Raw genomic sequence first — 12,338 nt, 5'->3', positions numbered from 1 at the left:
TGGGGACGGTCAGGGAGCTGCTGGCTGCCGACCTCTGCCCGAGGCAGTGGCCGCAATTCAGACCCAGTTCAGAGTCATCGCAGTCTTCACTGTCATGCACCTGCCTTTTTAAAAAGTTCCTTTAACAGTATCCTTGAGGACACCGTTAAAAATAATTGTAAGACTCAACCCTTGAATACATAGCTTTTCAAAATTGTACGTGAGGAACCTGGAGGTGAGGTGGCTGCCTTCTGCTGCGCCCCAGAGTATGAGGGCCGCTCAGGACGGGCACCTGCCACCGTCCAGCTTCAGACCGAGCCAGACAGTTTTTATGGAACTCATTTTTCCTTGAGAAAACGACTGACGCTCTGGCTATTCAGACTCAGGTTTGGGGCAACATTTTCTCAAAAATGAACCAAGTGAGGGCTTCCCTGGTGGTGCAGTGGTTGAGAATCTGCCTGCCAATGCAGGGGACACGGGTTCGAGCCCTGGTCTGGGAAGGTCCCACATGCCGCGGAGCTACTGGGCCCGTGAGCCACAACTACTGAGCCTGCGCGTCTGGAGCCTGTGCTCCGCAACAAGAGAGGCCGCGACAGTGAGAGGCCCGCGCACCGCGATGAAGAGTGGCCCCCGCTCACCGCAACTAGAGAAAGCCCTCGCACAGAAACAAAGACCCAACACACCCAAAAATAAATAAATAAATTTATTAAAAAAAAAAAAAAATGAACCAAGTGAGCCTGAAGGAAAACAACTGAGGGCATTTGTTGCTAATAACAAAATGCAAGCTTTCTAGCGAAAATTACAATTTTGGAAACCTTGTAGTCACCTCTGTGAGTCTGAGAGCTTCTCGTTACTTCGCTTTGGGGTATGAGATTGGTGGTGTTATTAATGAACATGATTTTTGGTACGATGAAATGTGTAAGCATTGGGAAGATCCACATACGTCAATGAATCGTTAGTTTTGAAATGACCAAGATGTTACAAAGTCATGTTACAAAGTCATGCTGGGGTGAAAGATCTATTCAACGCACAAGGCACGTGGATTTTGATGTGACAGGGAAGGGAAAGTTCTTGATATGCCTTCAGATTCCACATCACCACCAGCCTTTAGGAAGCTACCACTTGTCGAGTTGTGGTGTAGAATCAAAGCAGAATATTCACAGCTATCTAAAAGGCTATTAAAACTCTCCTCTCTTTTCCAATTACACATCCGTGTGAGGCCAGATTTTCTTTCTATACTTCAACCAAAACAACATATTGTAACAGATTGAATACAGAAGCAGATATAAGCATCCTGCTAACTTCCATTAAGCCAGAACAGTAATACTGTTCTCACTAATTTTTTTTGTTCCGGGAAATACATTCTTCATTAAAAATGTTGTTTATGTGAACACATAACGGGCTTATTATTATTTTTTAATGAAAAATGCATATTTTAGAAATGTGTCAGGTTTAATGTTTAATACAGTAAATATCAATAGCTAGAACTCACATAAACAAAAGCTTTTGGGGATCATCAAAAATTATCAAGGGTGTCAAGAGCAACTAAGGCCAGAAGTTTGAGGACCGCCGTTATAGAGTCATCTGGAGCGTGGGCACCTCCTCTAACCCTCAGATTCTGTTCTTCCGTGGATTAATGGAACTAACTTGGTCGTTTTTTCTTTCTATATATGGAATAAATATAACACTCGTATCCAAGTCAGTTTCTCTTGGAAAAATTAACTTCATTTCCCTTCTGAAATTCCTCAACATTAAATTTCAAAGTCTGCATTTTAAAACATAGAAACTATATGGTTACAGAAAAGAAATTACTATTCGGAACTCTTAACATACGGGGCCTTAGACTCGCTAAAATCTAAAGCATGCATGCGTATTTCATGCACTAGTCCTAAATCTGTAATTCGAACAATGCCATGCTTCTGTTTTATTTCAAAATCCTGTGTTTATCCTAAATTTCAAACAGGAAGAAATAATTTGTGCTTCTGTCTTCATTTTTAATGCAAGCACAGAGTATCTCAATAATTTAAAAAAGCAGAAAATTACAATCTGCTTCAAAGAGAGGTGTGTCTGTCTCACAGTAACAATTGCCTTGAGGAAGGAAACCTGCTCCTGAATGTCACCAGGTCCTTCTGCTTCTTAGAGACCGGATGTCCAGCCAGCAACTGGCAGGGAACACCTATCCTAATAACTATCACTCATTTCAGTGAACTTGACCAGAGCCAGCTAGTGGGGAATGCAGCAGAGAGGGCTGTGCTCATGGATGTTTATTCTGCCCTTTTTCTTCCTCAGGCACTTAACGGGCACATTTCCCGACTACCCTAAAGAAGAAGAAGGAGGTTCAGCTATTATTTTTTCCAACAAGACGCGACAACAGGTACACATATGCGTGAGAAATAAAATGTAAATATATCATAATGGCATTTCTTTAAACTTTAGAGATAATGACTTTTGCAGTGTTATTAGGTCTTGGCTATTTCCCTACAGATGTTTACCTGGAAATACTTTTGTTGTTTATCAATTAATGTACTTTCAAAATTTTTTAGATGAATTCATGCTTTCTCCTGTCTTTGAAAGCGATGTGGCAACACATGAGTCTCATCTTCTTAGTCAGTGATGAGCAGCTTGATTTCAGGAACCCTTTATGTTCTGGTCCCTGCTTGCCTCCCAGTATCATTTCCTGTCCCCCTCACCCCATCTTCACACCGTCAACTCCAGCGGTCCACTTGCCCGTCCTCCTCACCGCTCATGCTGCTGCACCTTTAGTGCCTTCGTGCATCTCATGCTCTCCCCCCACTCCAGGATGCCTCTGCCCTTCTTCCTCTGCTTAGCTCCTGCTTGCCTGTCAAGACTCAGCTCTTTGCAATATTAATGTTCTTCAAGAGAAACACCCTTGGACCATCTCTGTAGATGCTCCAGTGGCATTTGATGATTGACATCCAAAGCTGCTTTTAGAAATGCCTTAATAAACTAGAAATAGGAAAACTCTTCTTAACCTCAGAGTATTTATCATAGAAACCAAGAGAAGGTTTGCATTACTCAACAGTGAAACGTTTAGAAGCATGACCATTAAAAGTGAAACTCAAGAAAAGAATAATTGCCATCAGCACTATTAGTTAATACTCTCTGGAAGTTCTAACAAATGCAATAACATAAGAAAAAGAAAAGAAGTTACAGATATTTAAAAAGTGACGATTTTATTATTGTTTTCAGATTATGTGATTATATTCCTAGAAAACACAAACTTATCAAAAAATTATATTGACATATTATGCAGAATTGTACAGAATTATACAGACAAAATTCACTGAAGAAAATGAAAGAAGACATGAATAAATAGACTGATGGTTTGTTTCTCTGGATAGAAAGATTCAATAAAATACAAATACACATTATCTTTCCATTGTTTATACAGTTAATGCAATTCCAATAAAATCAAAACAATTTTTTATTGACAAAATTATTCTCAAGTTTATAGGGAAGAATGAATGCATGACAATATCCAAAAAGTTTATGAAAAAGAACTGTAATCAAGGGAACTTGCCCTATTTGGTATAAATCAAATTATAAAGTAATTGAGCCATCACGGTACTGGGAAAGGAATAGACAGATAACAGCAATAACAAAAATAGTATGTCATGTGCAGCATTTATTGGACAAATATTCTGTGCCGGGTCCTATGCAAAGAACATTATGTAAATTAACTCATTCAATCCTCCCAACCCACGAAGATCAAGCCATTTGGCCAGATTCACAGTTAATAAGTTGGGGAGCTGAGATTCAAACCCAAATAATCTGACTTCAGGATAGTGTGCTCAGAAATTGATTCAGGTACTAGTTGTAATTCAGAAATATAATCATGACCTAAGCGGAGAAGGATGAACTATGCAATAAATAATATTGGGACAACTGGCTCTCCATTTGAGAACATTAGTTGATCTTTACCTCCCTTAATATACAAAATAAATTTCAGATGCATTAAGTATTTACATGTAAAATATTAAACCACAAATTACCAGTAGAAATTGTTTGATATTTAATAATAATGGGGAGTAATTTTGTAAGTGTATCACCATAGGCAGAAATCATAAAGAGAATAAGCTGATATCTCTGACTAAATGAAACTTAAATAGCAAAAATACAAACAAAAATATCATAAATGAAATTAAAATCATATGATAAAATGGAGAAAATATTAACAACGTAGCTGACGTTAGGTATCTTTCATATGTAGAGTTCTTAGAAAGTAATAAGAAAAATCTGAACACCTCAGTAGAAAAGGCAAAAAATATTAAAGTAATTAAAAAAATTTTTAACTCACTAGGAAAGAAATTTAAATATTATGTTACTGTATCTCTTTTCACCTATAGGATTGCTAAAATCTTTAACTTGTGATAATAATTGGAGTTGGTGAGCGTGTGGAAAAAAGTCACTCTCGCACATTGTGGCTGGATACATAAATTAGCATGACATTTTTTGAGGGCCATGGGCCAAGTAAATATCAAAATATTTACTGTGTATACCCTTTAACCCATAAATGCTCTTCAAGGAATTTATACTAAGGAAAAAATAAAAACAAGTTGCCATAGATGGGCAACAACAAACTTTTTTCCATTAGCAGCAAAATAGTAAATATCTGTGGAACATACAGTCTCTGCTGCAACTACTCAACTCTGCTATTATAACATGAAAGCACAGACAATATGTAAATGAATGGGCATGGCTGTGTTCCAGTAAAGCTTTATTTATAAACATGGGCGGCAGGCCAGATTTGGCCCATGGGATGTGGTTTGCTGATACTTGCCATAGGTGACTGAAACAGCTGTTCTTGTCTGCACTGTTCACAGCATTGACAGAGAAGAAACAGGCTAATGTTCGTTACTAGGGAATTAGTTAAGTAGCGTGAAACACTAACTAAGCAGCAGTAAAAACCATGCTGTAGATGAGGTTTTGTCGGCACTACTGACCCCACAGTCAGCATCCCTGGCTTCCTCTGCTTCCCCGCCTGAGCCCTCAGGGTCAAGGGGAAGAGCTCTTCTCCCAACTCCCTGTCAAAAGCCAGCATCAGCTCCCAAAGCCTTCTCTCCACCCTCCTGTCCTTCTCCCCTGAACTGTGTGACCACTTAATAAACACCCTCTTGTTGGCAGTTCAAGCCCTCCCTTGAGTGACTGTCATTTTGACGTGATGTTATTTCACTTTTTTACATGTTTAGGTCTTGTCCCTCCAGCTAAATCATCCGGCACAAGTTGTGTCTTGAAAGCCCATGACAAGCAGCCAGACATGTTTCATGTTAGCTTTTAAAGGTAACAATTATAGAACTAAGAATGTTGGTGGAATGTCTAAATTGTCCATCAGAAACTCTCAAAAGTAGAGTTAATGTCCAGTCAAACTAAAAGCAAAAGAAAACTGAAAACGTCTGGTTAATACGTACACTAAAATCAAACAAAGGGAGCCACAAAGCAGCATGACTTTAAAAGGCAGATGATTGAAGAGTCAGGACAGCATTGTGGTGAAGAATCCGAGTTCCACTAGGTCTGCAGCCTTAGGCAAGCGACTTCCCCTCTGTGTCTCAGTTTTCTCATCTGCGGATGGGGATGCTAAAAACACCTGCCTCCCTGGGCCGATGCAATAATTAGATGAGATGATACATGTAATGTACTCAGAATGGAGCTTGGCACCCTGAAATCATTCAGAAAGTCTTAGCAGTTGTTACTAATGGGAGGAGAGGGAGGAGGAGGGAGAGGAAGAAAGGAAGAGGAGAAGGAGGAAGGGGAGGGGGAGGAGGCAGAAGAGATAGACCAAACACAATCATTATAACATGCACGTATACAGTCAAATTTATATTTGTAAAAACAAAACAGTGCAAATACTTTTTCTGAAGTGAGCATAATCACATTAATGCCAAGCCCCCCAAAAGATGGAATACAAATAGAACCTCAGATCAGTCTTCCTTATAAGTATAAATGCAAAAATGCAAAGTGAAATATTAGCGAAACACTACAATCAAGTGGTGTTTATTCCCGAACGCAAGCATGGTTGTGTTTTGGATGTTCTGTGAATACACTGCATCATATAAAGAGATCCAAAAGGGAAAACCATAAGCTCATCACTGTGGATGCTGAAAGGGCATTTTACAAATTCAACTCCCTTTCTTGATATTAAAAGGTAGAACAAAAAATGGAATATATGGATACTTCTTCAACATGACAAAATATTTCTTAGTTCAAAAGTTAATATCATGCTTAATGAAATTCACAAGAAACATTTCCACTGATGTCATGAAAAATACAAGGATGGCCATTATCACCATTGACCCACAGGATCTATTGAACACTATTACACAAGAGAAAGAATGTAGAGATAGAGAATTGTAATGGAAGAGGGGAAATGGTCACTTTTTGCAGATATGTTCTGTACTTAGAAAAGCAAAGAGAATAAACTGAAAAACACCTTAAACAATATGAGAAGTAAGGCGGGGAGTTACAAAATTAATATGCAGAAAGAGAAAGCTTTTCTATGTTCAAACAGCAGCTACATAGAAAATATAATAAAAGAGTCCATTTACAATGGCAACAATGACACGAAGATAAAATATCCAGGAATAAATTTAATAATAAATGTGTGTTCTATGGGAAGAACAGCTTAAAACATTCTGAAGAATGAAAATGAACAGATGGAAAAGCATATTGTGTTCTTAGGTAGGAATACTCAATGTTATAAATACTTCAACACTCCCAAACATCATCTATACATGTAGTACGATCAAAATAAAAATACCAATAGCATTTTGTTGGAGTGGGGAGTCAGGGCATGCAGGTGGTGACTAATTTGATTCTAAACTTTAGGTAGAAAGTAAATAACCAGGAATAACTAGTAAAATTCTGAGAACGAAGGGTAATGAGGAGGAACCAGCCCTGCCAGGTATTAAAACATGTTTTTAAGAGCCCATTGATACAGGCAAATGACTAAATGAAAAAGAATAGAAAATCAAGAAATATATCCAAATACACATGGAAATTTAGTGTATAATAAAGAAGCATCTCATCTTTCTTGTAGAAGGAAAAGAAAAAGACCATTTAATGAATGGTATTATAATAACCAGGTTGTCAACTGGAAAAGAAGAAAATTAATCTCTATCTCTTGATACTTTACCCCAGAATGATTCCAAATGGATCAAAGATTTAAATGTCAAACAAAACAAAAACACAAAAGAACTAGAAGCAGCCAACAAAGAAATATGTCACAACCTCAGAGTGGGAAAGACCTTTTTACCTCTGTCGCACAACCCAGGAGTCATAGAAGAAAAAAAACATAAATTAAACTACATTAAAAAATTTTTTTAACCTGCATGGCAAAACCAACCCCAAGTAAAGTCAAATGACAGATGACACACTGCAAGAATTATTTGTAATGAGTATCACAGATAAGGGATCATTTTTCTAATATATAAAGAGCTCCTACAGCTCTATAAGAAAAAACTCAATAACCCAATATTTTTAAAGCCAAAGGCTATGAACAGTTCTCAGAAATGAAAATCTAAATGGATTTGAAACATAATAAAAGATGTTCAGCATATGAAAAGACAATCAACCTCACACGTATAAGAGAAATGCAAATTAAAGCTACACTGACAGACAAAATTGATAGATTAAACCTCATCAAAATTCAAAACTTTGGGGCTTCAAAAGATGCCATTAAGAAAATGCATAGCACAGGGAGATCAGCTCGGTGCTTTGTGACCATCTAGAGGGGTGGGATAGGGAGGGTGGGAGGGAGGGAGACGCAAGAGGGAAGAGATATGGGAACATATGTATATGTATAACTGATTCACTTTGTTATAAAGCAGAAACTAACACACCATTGTAAAGCAATTATACTCCAATAAAGATGTTTTAAAAAAAAAAAAGCAAATTCACACGATTAAATGCTAATTAGGTGAAAGAACATTAGAGGGTATATAACATTTATTTTCTCCACAAAATTTGCATATCTTTAATGCAGAACACCATGTTTCAATTGTAATTTAAGAATATCATAACATGGAGTTCTTGGTTAATCTAGATGGAATGAAAAAAAAAAAGAGATAACTAATGAGAACCTACTGTATAGCACAGGGAACTCTACTCAATGCTCTGTGGTGACCTAAATGAGAAGGAAATCCAAAAAAGAGGGGATATATGTATACCTATAGCTGATTCACTTTGCTGTGCAGTATAAACTAACACAATATTGTAAAGCAACTATACTCCAATTAAAAAACAAAAAACAAACAAAGCAAAGGTACAAAACCTTAGTGGACCATAAATACCACTTCCTATGTTGGCAAGAATACAGAATTAAGAAAAATCATTATTAATAATAAAAATACTTAATGTTAATAAAATTTCAATAACATTAATAAAAATTATTAAAATGCCAAAAAAAAAAAGAAAATGCAAATACAAGAACAGACTGGAAGAAGATATTTGAAAACTTATACTTGATAAAGGATTTGTATCCAGAATGTACAAAGAATTCTTACATCTCAATAATAAGACAAACAATACAATCAAAAAATGAGCAGAAGACTTGAATAGACAATTCACAAAGGAATATATATGAATAGCTAATAGGCACATGGAAGGATGCTCAACACTGTTAGTCATTAGGAAGATGAAAATTAAAACTATAATAAGGTACCATTTCACAACCACTAGGATGGCTGTAATGAAAAAAAAAAAAAGACAATAACCAATGTTGAGGATGTAGAGAAGAGGCAATCCCCCTACGTGGCTGGTGGGGATGTAAAATGGTGCAGCCACTTTGGAAAACCAGTTTGTCAATTTTCTTTTTTAGGAATTCCTTTATTTTTATTATTTATTTATTTATTTTATTTATTTTTGGCTGTGTTGGGTCTTCGTTTCTGTGCAAGGGCTTTCTCTAGTTGTGGCAAGCGGGGGCCAGTCTTCATCGCGGTGCACGGGCCTCTCACTATCGCGGCCTCTCTTGTTGCGGAGCACAAGCTCCAGACGCGCAGGCTCAGTAGCTGTGGCTCAGTGGGCCTAGTTGCTCCATGGCATGTGGGATCTTCCCAGACCAGGGCTCGAACCCGTGTCCCCTGCATTGGCAGGCAGATTCTCAACCACTGCGCCACCAGGGAAGCCCCCAGTTTGTCAATTTTTTAAAAGTTAAATATAAATTTACCAAATGACTCAGCACTTCCACTCTTAGGACTTTATGCAAGAGAAATGAAAACATATGTCCACGCAAAAAAAAATTGTGTGTGAATATTCATAGGAGCATTACTCATAATAGCCAATATTTTGAAACAACCTAAATATCCATCAGTTGGTGAATGGGTAGGTGAAATGTGGTATATTCATGCAATGGAATATTATTCGGCAATAAAAAAGGAACAAACGATTTATACATGGTATAACTTGGGTGAACCTCAAAAGCATGATGTACAGTGAAAGAAGCCAGACATGAGAGACCACATAGTATACAATTCTGTTTATATGAAATGTCCAAAAAGAGTAAATCTATGGAAGCAGAAAGTTGATTAGAGCCTGGGGAGAAGGGCAGGAGAGGGAAGACAGATTAACAATTAATGGACATGAGTGGATCTTAATGGGGTGATAGAAATGTGCTAAAACTGATTTATGGTGATGGTTGCACAACTTGATAAATTTACTAAAAAATGATTGAATTGTACACTTGAAATGGGTAAATGTAAAAAAGGTAAAATATGCTTCAATAAAATTATACATATATTTTCAAAAAGAAAAATAAAACAGGTAGCAGGCCAGATTTGACCTTCAGTCCCCTTAGTTTACCAAAAACGTGATGGCTGACTTAATAGGCACTAAAGTGCACCTCTAATTTTGCGAGGTTTTGCTATAGTTGAAGAGCACAAGCAAAATAAATTCCATATTGACACCTAAAAAAAAAACCCCAAAACAAATACAACAACCTGCCATTTTTCACCCGTTCAACTGGCAAACATAAGCGCCGTGTCGGTGAGCATGTGGGGAAACGCGTGGTTGCCCGCATCGCTGGCAGAAGTGTAAATCAGCAGAACCCAGTGGAGGACATTTGATGATATTATACATGTATGTGCATGTGATCCAGCGTTTCTCCTTGTAGGAATTATCCTGCAGGTATGCTCGCACACTTGCAAAGTGACATTTGCATGCGTTGATTCATGGCAGCTTTGTGGGTAATAGTAAAAGACTGGAAATAACCTTAATTTCCATTGGTAGGAGAATGGTCAAATAAGTTACGAATGGGGAGGAAACATTTCACTACATGCTCTTTCATAACTTCTGAAGTGTGGATGGTATAAATGTTTTATCTATTCAAAATAGTAAATAAACTGGGTAAAGATCTAGAGGAAACAAACAATGCTGTTGATGCAATCGATACACTGAATTTTATGCTTCACAAATAAGGATTTTATCCTCTTTTCAGATGCATATATATATATATTCAAGTTTCTGAAAGTTTCCAAACTTCCGAGACCAAAACATGTCCATTTTCCATAAGTGCACCAGAGCATAAAAGTCCTGGCAGACACAGTTTGGTTCTATGAGTGGAGCTGAGCTTGATCCCCAAGGAAAACATTGCTAGTCTGATAACAAGGGACTTTTAATCCTATCTAAAGACACCCTTTTTATTACCAAATAATGTGCACAACATATACGTCACCTCAACTCCCCAGTACCCCCTCGCTGAGCGCCCCCCGCCCCTGCAAAATCTTCATTAGAGCCTAGGGGATGGGTGAGCTTCAGGATGCTGTGGAGTTGGACACATGACTATAGTTTTTTTTTTTTTTTTAAGTCCAGATGGTGCCTGAATAGTCTGCTTTGTTCATGATAAAGCTGTTTTGAACACTTTTAAGGGTATGAAGTAAGCTCCTAAAAACAACATAGCTATAAATTCAAAAATACCATACTAGGAAATAAACTTCAACATTTTAGTAAATCACTGTAAGGCATAATCAAAGTAGGCTTGATCCCAGGAGGATGGTTTAGTACAACACACTAGGGGTGAAATGATATTAGCCCTTTTTTTTTTAAATTAATTTATTTATTTATTTTTATTTTTGGCTGTGTTGGGTCTTCGTTTCTGTGCTAGGGCTTTCTCTAGTTGTGGCAAGCGGGGACCACTCTTCATCGCGGTGCGCGGGCCTCTCACTATCGCGGCCTCTCTTGTTGCAGAGCACAGGCTCCAGACGCACAGGCTCAGTAGTTGTGGCTCACGGGCCTAGTTGCTCCGCGGCATGTGGGATCTTCCCAGATCAGGGCTCGAACCCGTGTCCCCTGCATTGGCAGGCAGATTCTCAACCACTGCGCCACCAGGGAAGCCCTAGCCCTTTTTTTTAAGTGTATACCTTGTTCTCCAGAAGTAACCACTGTACTGAATTTGGTGTTTATCATTCCCTTACATTTCTTACACTTTGACTATGTATGTATGTATCCTGAAACCATAACTGTCAAGTATCATTTTTTTGTTTCACTAGATGCATTTCACACTGAAGGATGAATTTAGAGATATCGTTCGGCATCTTGCCTCTTTACTTTCTACATTATGCAGGTCATCCTGGTTAGCACCTATTTGAATCCCAGCTCAAGCCACTTAGTAGCTGTGTGTGTGTTGACCATGTGACTGAACGCTTTGTGCCCCATTTCCCTCATTGATAAAACAGGTCGATAACAGCTTGCACCCGTGGGCTGTGCTCGGCAGTAAATGAGCTCGTCTTTGTGAAGCTCTTAGAGCCATGCCTGGCGATTGCTAGTGCCGTGGATGGAAGTGTTGACTTCATTCTAAAGCTGAGGAAACTGAGGCTCAGAGAGGTTATGCCGCTTGTCTTAGTCACATGACCAGTGATGAGCAGAGCCCGAGGGTCAAACAGGGTATGTGTCCCATCACGGTCACCATCCTGCCTCCCAGAATTCACAGTGGGTGAGAGCTCAGTAAATACCTGCTGTACTGAATGGAATTATATAGCTCTTTACAAACTTCCGCTAATTCTCCAGGGATGCTAATCCTATGTGAACCAGGTATTTTTTAACCAATATTTTAAATTTTAGGAGAACAAATGGATTTTTGTAGGAAATACAAATTAAATCACAGATGAAAGACACCAGCTCTGAGGAGAGATGCATGATCATATATGGAGTCCAAGCAGGAAGCAGCAGGGGTTCTCGGCTGGGATTTGGGGAAGAGGTGTGCGTGGGCCTGGCGCTCGGGCTGCGGCTGAGATGCTGAGGGAGCAGAGACCTCTCCTGGTGTTCGTGGAACCCCTGGGAGCCAGAGCAGCTCTGAACCCGCAGGGAATTGGTTCAGAAATGTCCACCCTCTCTCTCTGTCTGCCCTCCAA

At 38.6% G+C, this 12,338-nt stretch overlaps 1 protein-coding gene across 1 annotated transcript in view; it reads left to right on the top strand.

The window, feature by feature from the left end:
• IQCA1 (IQ motif containing with AAA domain 1) overlaps positions 1 to 12,338 on the top strand; it is a 171,894-nt gene that overhangs the window by 63,358 nt on the left and 96,198 nt on the right. Inside the window, exon 7 of the mRNA XM_007184769.2 lies at positions 2,269 to 2,353. Within this exon, the coding sequence (XP_007184831.2) occupies positions 2,269 to 2,353 (85 nt within the window). The remainder of the gene's footprint in view (positions 1 to 2,268; positions 2,354 to 12,338) is intronic.

The sequence above is a fragment of the Balaenoptera acutorostrata genome, chromosome 8 (genome assembly GCF_949987535.1).
Source record: "Balaenoptera acutorostrata chromosome 8, mBalAcu1.1, whole genome shotgun sequence".
Lineage (NCBI taxonomy): Eukaryota > Metazoa > Chordata > Mammalia > Artiodactyla > Balaenopteridae > Balaenoptera > Balaenoptera acutorostrata.
Note: the sequence above shows the minus strand (reverse complement) of the source record. Positions and strands in the feature narration are given on the sequence as shown.